Raw genomic sequence first — 14,321 nt, forward strand, 5'->3', positions numbered from 1 at the left:
TGCTATCGTGATTCCAGTTGTGATCAGCATATTTGCCCATGCCCTTAATTATCTCCTTAAAATGAATTCTAGGAAGAACCATGGCTGTGTCAAAGGAAACAAAGTCTTTTATGGTTTTCAATGTGTGTTGCCAAAACTTTGGAGCTCTGTTTTTCCACTCAGATTTTATGACTTTAGAAAGTGCCTATTGCCTGTAGTTTAGGATTCTACACATTGTGATTCATCAAGACACCCAGCCAGAGCTCCTGCCGTCCTCCCTCTTCTGGGCTTACTGCTTCTTCCGTTTCTCTTTGCAGCGATCTCTATCTCTGACTCCTTGGGTGTGGTCACAGGGCTTCAGGATCTTGTTCTGGGGGAACTGGAACGGTGGGTGGGAACATGGAGAATGGAGAATAAGCAGTAAAGTGTGGGTGCACACATGTGCTAGTCCAATCGTATTGAGAGGATAGTTTTAGGAAATTCACCCTGGACCTCCCCACTCTCATCTCAATGCCAAAGGCACTTTATGGCTGAACATTGGGTTGAAGCTTCAGGCTGATTCTTCTGCCTAGAATCAAGTCCCACTTCTTTGACCTGGCCTTATGATCTGGCTCCCGTCCACCTCTCCTCTCACGGTCCCCGCCTTTTTGTTTTTATGAGACGGAGTCTCCCTCTCGCCCAGGCTGGAGTGCAGTGGCGCAATCTCAGCTCACTGCAATCTCCGCCTCTCAGGTTCAAGTGAGTTTTGTGCCTCAGCCTCCTGTAGCTGGGATTACAGGCACACACCACCATGCACAGCTAATTTTTGTATTTTTAGTAGAGACGGGTTTTCACCATGTTGGCCAGGCTGGTCTTGAACTCCTGACCTCAAGTGATCTACCCACCTCGGCCTCCCAAAGTGCTGAGATTACAGGTGTGAGCCACTGTGCCCAGCCAGACTCCCCCTTCTTCATCTATACTCTAGTTGGCAGTGACTTTTTGCAGGTCCTCTAGAATACCAAGCTCCTTCCTGATTCAGGGTTTTTAAATATGTGGCTCCCTGAACGGGGGGTAGGGCTGAGGGTGGGGGTATACTCTTCCTTTTTTAAGCTTTAAAATTTTTTCTAGAGACAGGGTCACCCTATGTTTCCCAGGCTGGTCTTCAACTCCTGGCCTCAACTGATCCTCCAGCCTCAGCCTCCCCAAAGTGTTGGGATTACAGGCATAAGCTACCGTGCCCAGCCCCTCTTGCTTCCTCTTCCTCTTCAGCCTGTGGGACAAAGCCAAGTGTGGAGATAAGAGCGTGAATCCTGGGGTCAGGCTTGGGTTTGTATCCTGGTTCTGCCACTTACCTGCTGTGCAACCTTGGACAAGCTGCTCAGCCTCTCTGTGCCTTAGTTTTTACATCTGTAAAGTGTGTTTAATAATAGTATCCACCTCATAAAGGTTGTTGTGAGGATCAAATACAATGCTATCTATACACACTTAGAACAGTTCCTGCCATGTATACGTAGTAAACATTGGGAAACATTTGTTGTTAACTGAGCTGGCCTCAGCATGCTCACCACACCACAGAGTCTTCCACAACTCCCATTGTGGGCCAGGAGTTCTCAGTTTGTGTTCTCATGACCATCTGCACCTTCCTTCTTAGCAGTTACTGCAGTTGTTACTAAATAAATAAACATTAAAAAAAAAATGTCGGGGCCGGTCAAGGTGGCCCACGCCTATAATCCCAGCATTTGGGGAGGCTGAAGTGGGAAGACTGCTTGAGCCTGGGAAGTTGAGGTTTCAGTGAGCTGTCATGGAGCCACTGCATTTCAGTCTGAGCAACAGAGGGAGATCCTTTCTCAAAAAAAAAAAAAAAAAAAATCCGACTCTCGCCTGAAGCTGTCCCATGAGACGTCCCATGAAGGCAGGGACCGCTGCTCTCTTGTTCACAGCAGAGAATTGGTTTTCAATAAGGATCTGATCAAGGAGTGGAAAGAATGGTCCTGCTACTTATGGCTACAGAGCGGAGTTCATCAGAAAGTCACTCAGGGACCTCCCCGATGAAATAATAGGGTAACTGACTACAAGACGATGGGTGTCCAAGGACTGAGTCTCTTCTAGCTTCCTGAGCCAGCCTGTGCTTGGAGGTTGCAGACTCTTTCAGTCCATAAAGGACCAGCATTGTTTTTAAATTTCTAACTCATCATAGATGAAAACTTTAAAAAATATAATTAAATGAATTACTAGAAAATGAAATAAAACTCAAGGCCGGGGTTTCTCAACCTTGGCACTATTGATGTTCTGGGCCACATAGTCCTTTGTCTTGGGGACTGTCCTGTGTGTGGTAGGATGTTGAACCTGTCCTTTTATTATTAGGTTTAACAGACATGAACGTAGTCTATCAAATTGCTACAAAGAGACCAGGCGTGGTGGCTCACGCCTGTAATCCCGGCACTTTGGGAGGCCGAGGTGGGCAGATCACTTGAACCTAGGAGTTCGAGACCAGCCTGGCCAACATGATGAAACCCCAACTCTACTAGAAATGCAAAAATTAGCCAGGCTTGGTGGTGGGTGCCTGTAATTCCAGCCACTCGGGTGGCTGAGGTACGAGTATTGCTTGAATCCGTGAGGCGGAGGTTGCAATGAGCCGAGATCACATCATTGCACTTCATCCTGGGTGACAGAGCGAGACAGTCTCAAAAAAAAGAAAGAAAGAAAGAAAAAAACATCTACAAAGGTTTCTAAACACTTACTTGAGGTTTCTATACTAATCTTGGCATAGACTGGTGACAGACTCTGCTTTGAGCAGCACCAAACTCATCCCTCATAGAAAGGGAAACTGAGCCCTGCTCAGGATCCAGATAGAAATGTGCTGTTAAAACACATTGAAAACTTGTAGGAGGCCAGGCACGGCGGCTCACGCCTGTGATCCCAGCACTTTGGGAGGCCAAGGCACGCAGATCACCTGAAGTCAGGAGTTCGCGACCTGTCTGGCCAACATGGTGAAACCCGATCTCTACTAAAAATACAGAAAACTTAGCCAGGTGTGGTGGCGGGCACCTGTAATCGCAGCTACTCAGGAGGCCAAGGGAGGAGAATTGCCTGTACCTGGAAGACAGAGGTTGCAGTGAGCGGAGATCGTGCCATTGCACTCCAGCCTGGACAAGAAAAGCGAAATTCCGTCTCAAAACAAAAAACAAAAAACAAAAACTTGTAGGAATGTTTCTGAGTTTAGGTTCTTTCCCTTTTCTCTCCCCAGTTCACCTGTGGCAGATGATGTCATCCAGCCCGCTGCCCCTGCAGACCAGGAAAGCCCATCCTTAGCTGCCTCTTCCTACCACGGTGATGTTGTTGGCCAGGTCTCTACGGATCTGACAGCCCAGAGGTACGGTGGGGGCCCTGGAGCTGGTGATGAGACCTCAGGGCCCAATCCTTGAGGCTGCCTTCCCCCGCTCCTCTCCCTTCTCCTCCCTTCCCCTCCCCTCCCCTCTTCTCTCCTGCAGTTTCACCCCCTCTGCACACACACACACACAGGGTGTGCACACCTGTCCTGAACAGGTGTGTGCCCGAGTTGGGGCCTCTTCTTATGACCTTAGGAACGATCTGAGATACCAGGAAGACCATTTCCCCTGACCCGGCCCCCAACACATACAAGGGGCATTTTAAAGACTTTTTTCCTATGTGGCCTTCAGGGGTCCCTATTTGAAACAGAAGCCCTCCAGTAGAGAGAACGTGCTACTTCTTTTTCAGGGAACGGTTGAGTTAGCTGCCTTCTGGTCTCCTGGGACAGAGCTGGATTCACTGCTCATTTTCTTTCATTTTTTGGTGGTGGTCAGAGAAGAGGAGGGTCAGCAGCACATGGCAGGGGAGCCAGGGGCCTGGGGTCCCCGCCCCTGCCCTTCTGCCATGTCACCTCCCACCAGCCTCCCTTCTTTTTGCTCTTCACACCCCAGCAACCCCACACTGATCACGGTTCTCCGTCTACACTGTGCTTGGCCTGGATTCATGCTTCACTGCTCCCTCTGCCTGCAAACTTGGCATTTAACCCGGGCTTTCCCAGAATCAGCTCAGAGTCAGCTCAGATGCCCATATATGCATATATAGGCACACATGTACACGTATGCCTCCACATGTCTCTCCATACACACATGTACATGGGTATGTCTACATATGTCTATACACACACACACGTCTGTGTGTGTGTGTCTATGAATACACACGTACACACATTTTGATTTCTGTTTATATCAGTGAAACATCTGCTTTTTGTCCAATATTGCATAGTGCTGGGGAAGCCATAGTGAATAGGCAGATACTGTCCCTTCCCTCCTAGAACTCATGGCCCAGTGGCCCTTCCTCCAAGAAGCCTTCTCCCCAAGCTGAGAGAAGCCTGCATCTGAATTCCTGCAGTCGCCCGTTGTGTCCCTATGTCTCTGCCCTCCACAGATCCTTGTAAATGACCCGTATCTAATTCCATCTCCTTTACTAGACTGGGAACTCCTCGAGGGAGGAACTGGTCATCCGTAATCTCTGGAACCACAGTACCCAAGATGGCATTGGGCAGGCCCTGGAGGAATGGTGGTGACTTGAACCAGATGAGGTGGGGACAGGGACCTGGGGGCCGGCCCGTGCTGACCCTCTTCCTTGGGGTGCAGGCGGGTGGCCGACAGCACCCAGACACCTCTTTAAAACTAGGAGGAGGTACCTGGTGGGGGAGAAAGCAGAGGACGGGATAGACAGGGCGGGAAGCTGCAGGCCAGAAGCAGATATTCCAGGGCAGCCATGCACTGACGTGGAATTTTAGATGTTCCTTTTATAGGTAGGAGCCAGCCATAGTTCTTTCTTTTTTTTTTTTTTTCCAAGACAGAGTCTCACTCTGTCGCCAAGGCTGGAGTGCAGTGGCACAATCGCTGCTCACTGCAAACTCTGCTTCCTGGGTTCAAGCGATTCTCCTGCCTCAGCCTCCTGAGAAGCTGGAATTACAGGCATGCGCCACCATGCCCGCCTAATTTTTTTGTATTTTTTTTTAGTAGAGACGGGGTTTTGCCATGTTGGCCAGGCTGGTCTTGAACTCTTGACCCTAGGTAATCCGCCGCCTCGGCCTCCCAAAGTGCTGGGATTACAGGCGTGAGCCACCACGCCCGGCCGAGTCAGCCATAGTTTTTACTTTTGTGTGACTTCAACTTCTTAAAGGAAAAACCCTAGCTGTGAACGAAGGCCCCCAACCCTCAAGAAGTATACAGAAGTTTCCAGTGAGAGGTGGGGCACCCCCTTCTTGTCTCTCCTATTCCTCCCCCTCTTTGTCCCATTTGGCTCCCTGACCACCACTGTTTTAGGAAGACCCAGGGGCCGCTGGCTGTAGCCAGTGGGGCACACCCTCCGTTGGCGAAGCCTGGAAGGGAGCCGAGATCACTCTCACCCGATGCTCCCATCTTACAGTCGGGGGATGCGGGGGGCATGAGGAAGCTCTGAGGAGAGGATGGCGCTGGACTTGGCTGGATGGCTCTCAGAGAGCTGCAGTCCAGCGGGGGGTGTGATGGGTGCTTCTGAAGGCCCCTCCCATGCCTAAGACTGCGTGTTTTAAGTGACTTGTCCCAGGCCCCATAGTAGGTGAGTGACACATGCTCTTAAGGCTCCTTTTCCCTGGACACTTCTCACGCTCCAGGCACCATGCTGGGTGTGTTTCATCAAGTGTCTCCGTAAATCCTCATGCCAGCTGTAGAAGGTGGGAACTGCCGTCATGGCTGCCATTTCACAGTTGAGCAGACTGGGGTTCAGGGACGTTCACATGCTCCAGTGCACATAGCTAGTAAGTGGCAGAGCTGGGACTGCAGCAGCTCTGGCCCAGCTGCCCACCTGTGTTCTGAAACCTCCACTGGCCGAGCTGTGGGAGAGCTAGGCTTCCTCGAGACACCGTGTCCTGGGGCCCCGCCTGTATCCGTGGTCTCTCTCTAGTCCAAGGAAGGTAGTGCATTAGGTAATGCAGCTGTGTTACCTATAACCCTGACCAAGAGTGACCACAGAATACAGGAAGGGACCAGTGGCTAAGCAGAGGTGTCAGTGCTGAGAACTCGGCCAGTTTCATGGCTTTATCTCCTCATGGAAAGACTCAGAACTCTGGGCAGAATGGAGGCATGATTAAAACCTGGGGGAGTATTTGACTTAAGGAATGAGCAATTTGGGTGCCTTGTTGGTGTTACTGAAGATTTATCCGGAGTCGTGTTGTCTCGTCATTTTTACTGGATTGGTGGAAAAGAGATAACTCTGTTAATACCAAGGATTGGTCTGACTTTGGTCACCAGGTGCCTCTGTAAAATACAGTCGATCCTTGTTGGCAGATTGCATATTTGTGAATTTACCTTCTCACTAAAATGTATTGATTACCCCAGAGTTGATATCTGTGGTCCTTTCTCAGTCATTTGCAGACATGTGCAGAGCTGCCCAGCACACACGTTCTCAGCTAAGGTTGAAGGAGGCAACGCCGTGCCTTCTTGTTGTGGTTCTGGCACTGTAAACAAGTGTCCTTGTGTGGCATATTTAGTTCAATTGTTGTGCTTTTCCTTGGTGAGCACATTGTTTCAAATGAGCCCTAAGCATGTTGCTGAAGTGCCCTCCTAAGTGCAACAACAGGCCTTGGGCGAAAAGTTGTGCTTTAGAGAAGCTTCGTCCTGGCATGAGGGGTAGTGCTTGTGGCTGTGAATTCAATGAAGCAAAATTACCTATTAAATAAGGCTTCTTTAAACAGAAGCACACATGGAACAAGGTTATGTTTTGGTTGATTGGCTGATGAAAAGGTTGTGCCTAGAAACTCCAGGAAGCTACCCCTGTATTTCCTTTAGATGCAATAATTCAGTGTTTCCTAATTCAGGGTTCATGGCGACTTGATAGAATATTACTGTGAATAGCAAGAATCAACAGCGCTTCACCTTGCCCGTCTGCTGGAGAAACTAAGCAGGGCGTTCTAGTGTGCAGTGGCGATTGAACCGCAGCAGTGGCCCCGCCACCCCATCCACCTGCAATCCCTCCACACTTTCTGCTTCCCATAAGGAGAGAGGCAGAGGGTGGGATGCGGAAGGAGGGGAGGGACGAACATGGGGCAGGGGGCAGGCTGTAACAGTCCTCGGGAGAGGTGTGCCTTTTCAGTAGTTTAAAAATTAAATTGAAATGAATATATATGTGTGTGTGTGTGTGTGTGTGTATGTGTATATATACATATATATTTTAGATGTAGTCTTGCTCTGTCGCCCAGGCTGGAGTGCAGGGGCACAGTCTGGGCTCACTGCAAACTCAGCCCCCTGGGGCTCAAGTGATTGTTCTGCCACAGCCTCCTGAGTAGCTGGGATTACAAGCGTGCGCCACCATGTCTGGCTAATTTTTGTATTTTTAGTATAGATGGTGTTTTGCCATGATGGCCAGACTAGTCTCGAACTCCTGACCTCAGGTGATCTGCCTGCCTTGGCTTCCCAAAGTGCTGGGATTACAGGCGTGAGCCACTGCACCTGGCAGAATTTTTTTTAATTAATAAAAAAAAAGTAGGGCTGGAGCATTTGCTTTCAGCCAGCTGAGAGGAAAAACAGAGAGCAAGCCTCACTCTTCCTTCCCTGTTGCCTGCTAATTCTTTGGTGCCCTGCCCTCTCGTTTCAAGAGCTCTTTTTTTTTTTTTTTCTGAGTAGCAGAAAAAGGAGAAGGCACCTCTATCTCTAAGGTATTTCTCAAATAAAATGAAAGGGATTTCGATGCACCCTTTCTCTATTGTTAATGCCACTGGAGGGCATCCAAATTTGCTTCTTTCCTTCTTTCCTCAGGGAAGAGCTGTGAAGCTGCTTCGGGGGTTGAGCTAACCCTGGATGACAGAGAAAGCTGGGCCCAGATCTTCTAGAACTTTCTACACATGACTACTTTGCCTATGGCCACTTGTACTCTCATCTGTTCAGTATTTTCATTTAAAAAAAAAAAAAAAGCAGAATGAGCCTGGGTAACCCTGCCTCTACAAAAATTAGCCAGGTGTGGTGGTGCATGCCTGTAGTCCCAACTACTCAGGAGGCTGGGGTGGGAGGATTGCTTGAGCCCAGGAGGTGGAGGTTGTAGTGAGCTGAGACCAGGCTGAGAGCCTGGTTGACAAGTGAGGCCCATCTAAAAAAAAGCAGAATGGTTTTTTCAATGAAACCTTCCAGCTGCTGTACCACTATGTATTAAGCAGTGAAATGGGACACATCCAAGAGCCTTCTGTGTTTTTCCCACAGTCAAGAATCCACGCAGAGAGGTCCCCTAAGAACTTGAGGACTCCCATCCACACAGTTGAAAAATTACTCACCGGACTCATGTCTGTGGGTGAGACTTCAGTGTGCGTCAGAATCACCTGCTGACAACCCAGATTGCTGCCCCCTTCCCAGAGTCTGATTGAGGGGGGTGCTGGGAGGGGCCCACACCTGCGTTTCCAGTCCTTGGAGGACCACCAGGTGAAGGCAGTGTTGTCCAGGCGCTTGCTTTTCTCCTCACCTGTGAACAGGTTTGAGCAGCTCATCACAGCTCCTCAGGAAGGGGGACACCAGGCCCAGCAGCCGGCGGCTGAAGTTTCTGATCTCTGACTTTGGACAGAAGGAGGTGGGGTAGCCCCTGCTGAGTGTCGTAGCCTCACCAGCGAGTTTCCAGATTCAGAAGCAGAGTTTAAAATGGTCAGAAGTTGAAAGGCCAGGGAATTCATATTGACTACAGCTTTTATTTCTTCTCTTGCTTCCAAATCATGTAGTTTATTTTATTTTTTTTTCTGACTGCACAATAAGATTTTTTGTCTTCCCTCTGTGGGTATGCATAAGTGAGTTCAACCACCCCACAAAGGTTAGTTGAACCTTTATTTAAGCAGGTGCCTTATTAAAAACTGAATGATAGGTTGAGCACGGTGGCTTATGCCTGTAATCCCAACGCTTTGAGAGGCCAAGGCAGGGATCACCTGAGGTCGGGAGTTTGAGACCAGCCTGACCAACATGGCAAAATCTTGTCTCTACTAAAAATATTAAAAAATTAGCTGGGCGTGGTGGCGGGTATCTGTAATCCCAGTTACTCGGGGGCTGAGGCAGGAGAATCGCTTGAACCTGGGAGGCGGAAGTTGCAGTGAGCCGAGATCGTGCCATTGCACTCCAGCCTGGGCAACAAGAATGAAACTCAGTCTCAAAAAATAAACAAACAAACAAAAACTGAATGATAAAGTGGAGGAATTATTTTTAATTTAGAAAATGGATCTCCCAAAAGTCTTCTCTGAATAACAGAATTCCTTTGTACCCTTTAGAAGGTACTTTGACATTCATGAATCAAATTTGTGAAGCCAGCACCTGGCACGCTGAGTAAATTGGGGTGCACCTTTACATTTCTTCAGAGCCTTTGAGGTTCCAGTGTCTGGCTGGCTGCTGTTGGGTTGAACCACATGAACTGCCACATTGGCAAGTGTCAAATATTGAGAATTTCATATGGTTCACACTAACACAAGATTCTGTTCTTGTTTTGGTTTTTCATGCTTCTTGAGCTGCTTTATCTGTATAGGCAGATTTTGACTTTCTGAATAAATAATCTTGGATATCCAAGATCAGTCTCCTTTTATCCCTTGTGTCTCCACCCCTGTAGCCTCTGTAAACCAGGACTCATCCCCAGAGAGCTCAGGACATAAGGAAATCTTGCCCCTGGGCCCGCAGAGCTGCTGGTGATGACCAGGCGTGGGGATTCATAACTTGGACGATCCAAGCCAGACCAAAGCCTCGCCTATGGTTTTGGGATGGTGTTTATCACTTTTCCCTTGGTGAATATTTTCCTTCCAGCTTAAGTTTTGTTTGTGCCAAGTTTGAAAATAACATCCCTCCTCTGAGCACGGGCTCACTCTGTGAAGGTAAAGTGGATAGACGTGTGCCAGGGAAGAGCTGACCAGCCAGTTCAGGGTTAACTGCGCAGGAGCCCAGCGCCCGCTGGAAATCTGCAGATCAGCTTGTTTGGGGCTGCTCACGCTCTCACGTGAACTGGCTGGTGCTCGAATGCCGGTGGATCTCACCAGCGACCAGAAATATCTGGATGTGCCTGCCTCGGAGCTTCCAGCCAATTCACAAGCACCTCTCAGCACCTTCTGATTTTGGCTTTGGGGCTTTTCAGTGGCTGCCTCTGAGAGATGCCTGTTCTGTCTCCCATTGCTGAGTCTCATTTTATCAAGTCCCAGGCCTCCGTGGGACTGGCTGTCCAGCATTTGTATCAACCAAGCCTGGCTCTCCAAACCCACAATTTCACAGCACTTTCCTTTTTGCACTTTGCATCTCACCTTCAGCATGACCTGAGTCTTCGGCCTTAACGCTTGCCCTATTATGTGATCATGTGCACTTGGGAATTCGGGAAGAAAAAAATCAAGAGGCCTGGGAGGAAGGGCTGTTGTGCTAAATGCCTTCCAGATGGTGAAGTGAAATGGGAGATAAGATGCTGTCACCCATCTGGCCAACAAGACTGATGTGTTCGGCCTGCACCTTGGGGGCTGTTGTCACCCTCCAGTGACAGCCTGGGCCACTCTGGTGTTTGTCCTTGCACAAGGGCTTAATTTGGCAGCTCCAGCCAATCTCTGAAATGAAATTTGCTATCAGTTCAGTCAGTGAGGGATCTGCCCAGCAGGACTCAAAAGCCCTGAGCAGGGAATCAAAGGACAACAGCTGCTGATGGTGTCTCACTGCAGCCGGATCTGCAGGGCTGTCGGGCTGAATGTGAGCCCTGGAGCCGTGTGTGTGGCTGGAGACTGCAGCCGAATGGGCAGTGGGACCAGTTGTTGTTTGTGAGGACCTTAGCAAGGTGTTAACTCAGGGACAGCAAACTCTTCAGATCCATCGTCTCTGATCCATTGGTAGTGGTTCTCTAGGGATCTGTGTTGCGATGGATTCTGAGGTCTTGTCCAGCTGGGCTTAGCAGGAAAGAACGCCTTGATCAATAAGTCATGGCTGTCTGCTAAAAGCGTGGTGGTTTATATGCTGTCAGCTCTGTCCTAAACAAAAAGAAATAGCAGGTTGAATTTAAATCAACATATCCTTCCTCTTCCAAAAATATAAACACTCTGCATGAATTTGAATTCAGCTTCTTCGTTATTCCAATAAGGTTTGGAAAACACTGATTAACTCCTTAAATGGAAAAAGGCATCCCAGACGTTTAGCCCCAGGCTAGCTTCCCACAGGAGGAAGACAGCACGATAACTCCAGCAGGTGGAATGAGACACAGAATGTGCGGACCCCATATCAGTGCCCTGCTGTCTCTGGGCTGGGTTTGGCAGCTGTCTGGAGGGTTCTGCAAAGGCCTGGGATTGGTCCTGGGCGTTTGTTCAAGGCCCGGCTTCCTGAGAACAATGTCTTTAAGAGGAGTCACTGCTGGTCACGGGAGGCTTGAACGCAGATGGAAGCTGACGGGTTGTTGGTGAGGAGCTGGCTGCCGGCTGCCCCTACCTGCTTACTCGCTTTGCTTGAGCAACGTTGCCCTCTGGCAGCTCAGGGGGAGTTCAAGGGACCTTGACTAGGCTCCTGGAGGACCAGCTTCTGAATGCTGTGGAAAATCAGGGAGGGCTTTAGTCAGTGGAAGGACCTGATCAGAACTTGAGTCGGGTCATTCTGGTGGCTGTGGGGCCTTGGATCCGAGGGGACCAAATGGAAAGCAGGCACAGCCGGATAGCCCAGGAGTCCTGCTCAGAGAGGGCAGATTCCAGAAGGAGAAGGAGGTGACTCAGCATGAAGGGGTGATGAGGGGATGAGAGAACTGGAAGTCAGTGCCAGGGCCTGGCGGGCTGATGGTGCCACTACCATGCTGGGAAAATTGGGGGAGGAGGAGGGGGGTCACGAGGGAAGAGGAGAAGTTCTGTTGGGCCCAGGAGGAGTCTGTGGGGGCCCATGTGTTAGCGCTTGGACTTGGATGGTGAGTCACTGGAGTGTTTCCTGGTGGGAGCCTGACCTCCTCGGCCCCTGGGTATGAGCCAACAGGCGGTGGAAGGAGGGGGGCGCCTTTCTTAAATGAGCTGTTGAGTCACACTTGTTTGATGCCTTTGGCTAATGGGACCCAGCCAGCGCAGGAAGGGTGTGGCCATGGCAGTTGAGACCAACAGAAGGAAGGGAGGAGGGAGCAGCCAGGTGGCCCCTCAGGAACAGGAGCAGCTGTGGGTGTTAAGGGCAGGCGGGGGAGCTTGGTGAGTGAGCCTTGGTTGTTCTGCCCCAGGGTGTTCTCAGAGATGGGGCAGGTGTAGCCTTGGGCATCTGCATAAGATCCCAGGGCTGTCAGCTGTCACAGAGCTGGCTTTGCTGTGATTAGCAGCGGGCCACAGATCTAAGGTAGCATCTCTCCCCACCTGCCACTGTTTTCTAAGACAGAGATCCTTCCTTGCAGTTTGATAAACAGTACCCTTAAATCACAGAACCACAAACAATACCACCTTTCCACAATTTGCATTAAACTAAGTAAAATCTTGGTGGGGTGTGTGTGGTGAAGGGGAGAGCACACCAGTGTAATTTCTTGAGAAAGCGAAGTTAGACTAGTAGTTTGCGTTTGTAAGTGGTCCATTTGCCGATTATGAGTACACGTCAGCCTCCAAAGTGCAAAATAGCTCTTAAGGAGCTTAAATGCCCCTGGTAGTTTGCATTATTCATTTTGAGTCATTCTTTTACAAAATAATTAATTTTAGCCACTGCCCAAATTGTTGCAAATAATAGTTTGACAAAGGAGGCCAGTCACTCCATCTGTAAATCCACTTTGCTCTTTTGCTGGGTTTCCTCCAAGCACTTGTAATTTTTGTTCCCCCATGGATTGGTCTGCTCTGGGCTTTCCTAGGTCGTTATTCCTTGGGCTCTGTTTTTCTCTGTGGAGCCCTGAGGGAGCAGGCAGCGTGGGTTCCAGCCCTGGCTCTGCTCCCACACTTGGTTGCAGCCAGTTGGACACTTGGCGGCGTCCCCTCTGCCGGCTGTGGGCGGCCTGGCCCAGGGTTGGGATCCTGGGGTGGATGTGGCAGATGTGGCCCCTGTCCTCATGGAGGTCTGAGGCCAGGGCGGTGAGGGGCTGGGAAGTGCCTGCTGGACCTGCAGAATCTGCTAAGCTGTGACCAGACTTATGGGCAAGACTGAGTCCTCTGTCCAGTGTGCAGTGTGGGCACCTATGGCAGCTGCCTTTCAGACCAGGGTGCTAGCCTCTCAGGTGGACCTCGAGAAGATGGAGTGAGTAGACATAGCAGCCCAGAGGCCCACACAACCTGGACTCCTGCAGTCTGGGAGCTCCCTGGAGGTGTTTACCCGCAGAGGAAAGCAGTGATCCCTCGCTGCAAGGGCTGTGACGCCACAAACCCCAGCTACCACCTCAGGCTGGGTTTCAGGCCTTCTGTGCTGAGTCTTGTATTCCAGCCTGGCTACCCCAAGACACCTTCAGCCTGGCCAGTCCCGCTGTGGACTGGAGCAGGGATGGCTGGAGAGGCTGGGAGGGCACCACCCTCAAAGCTGTTCCCAGGCTTTAGTCTGTGGAGGCCATTGCTAGCCTTGCTTTTTGCCAGCGGGGAAAATCAGAAACTCTTCTGCACTGCAAGCCTGCGCCTTTTGGCTTTTGTGGGGAGTGTTCCCCAGTGCTATCCCCAGAGGCCCCGTACGTTGTGGTTCCCCGGCTGTCCAGCAGGGGGCACTCGTTCCCTACCCGAGGGCCACACTCCGGCTCTGAAACTCATTCCTCCCCCAGGACACGGGTGGCCCAACTGGTCCTGGGGCAGGTTCCCAAATTACCCATCAGCCTTTTCCCCTGGATTTTTCTCAGCCTTGGGATTTGCGGGCAAAGTCTGGGGAATTTGTAAAGTTGTATTTTAGTTCTCGCCTCATAGAGTTTCATTGCCTATCAAAAACGAATAGAAATCATCATAAAAAAAATCTTCTCCTCTAAACAAAAATCAAACGAGAAAACTCACATAGCGTGTCCCGGACACCTGAGCCGCCTCTGTTAAAAAAAAAACCCTGTTCTACGGGAGCCTAAGGAGGGAGGAGCTTAAGGGCCTGGCCTGGGAGCCTCTTCGTTGCAGCCACAGGCCCTGCTGTGCAGAAGTGGAGGCCTGAGTGGGGAAGCCGGGGAGCCGAGTGCTGGGGTTTAAAGAGTCCATTCCATGTGTGGGCGGGTGGGTTGGGTGGGGTGAATGGGGCCTGATGAATGTGCCATTAATGAGCCCAGCCCCATGTGGAATAATTCCCTCGTTGTGTCCCCAGCATCTCCCCAGCTGCTGCCCATGCGGGTCTCGCTCCCTCGGCTGCAGAACACATAGCTTCGCCTTCTGCCCCAGCTGGTGACGGAGTAGAAGCTTCCACTCCCTCCTGCCCATATCCGGCCAAGGACCTCAGCAGGTATTGTGCAAGCCC

The 14,321-nt window shown here is 50.4% G+C and overlaps 1 protein-coding gene across 6 annotated transcripts in view; it reads left to right on the forward strand.

Annotated features, from left to right (window-relative positions):
* The window catches only part of TACC2 (transforming acidic coiled-coil containing protein 2), a 256,831-nt gene that overhangs the window by 134,426 nt on the left and 108,084 nt on the right, over positions 1-14,321 (forward strand). For 4 of the 6 annotated variants that reach the window (XM_054503818.2, XM_054503817.2, XM_063670346.1 and 1 more), the window contains exons 7-8: positions 3,206-3,331; positions 14,172-14,306. In XM_054503818.2, coding sequence (XP_054359793.1) covers positions 3,206-3,331; positions 14,172-14,306 — 261 coding nt within the window. The remainder of the gene's footprint in view (positions 1-3,205; positions 3,332-14,171; positions 14,307-14,321) is intronic. The other 2 variants (XM_054503819.2, XM_063670347.1) reach the window with 1 other exon arrangement.

The sequence above is a fragment of the Pongo pygmaeus genome, chromosome 8 (genome assembly GCF_028885625.2).
Source record: "Pongo pygmaeus isolate AG05252 chromosome 8, NHGRI_mPonPyg2-v2.0_pri, whole genome shotgun sequence".
Taxonomy (NCBI): Eukaryota; Metazoa; Chordata; class Mammalia; order Primates; family Hominidae; genus Pongo; species Pongo pygmaeus.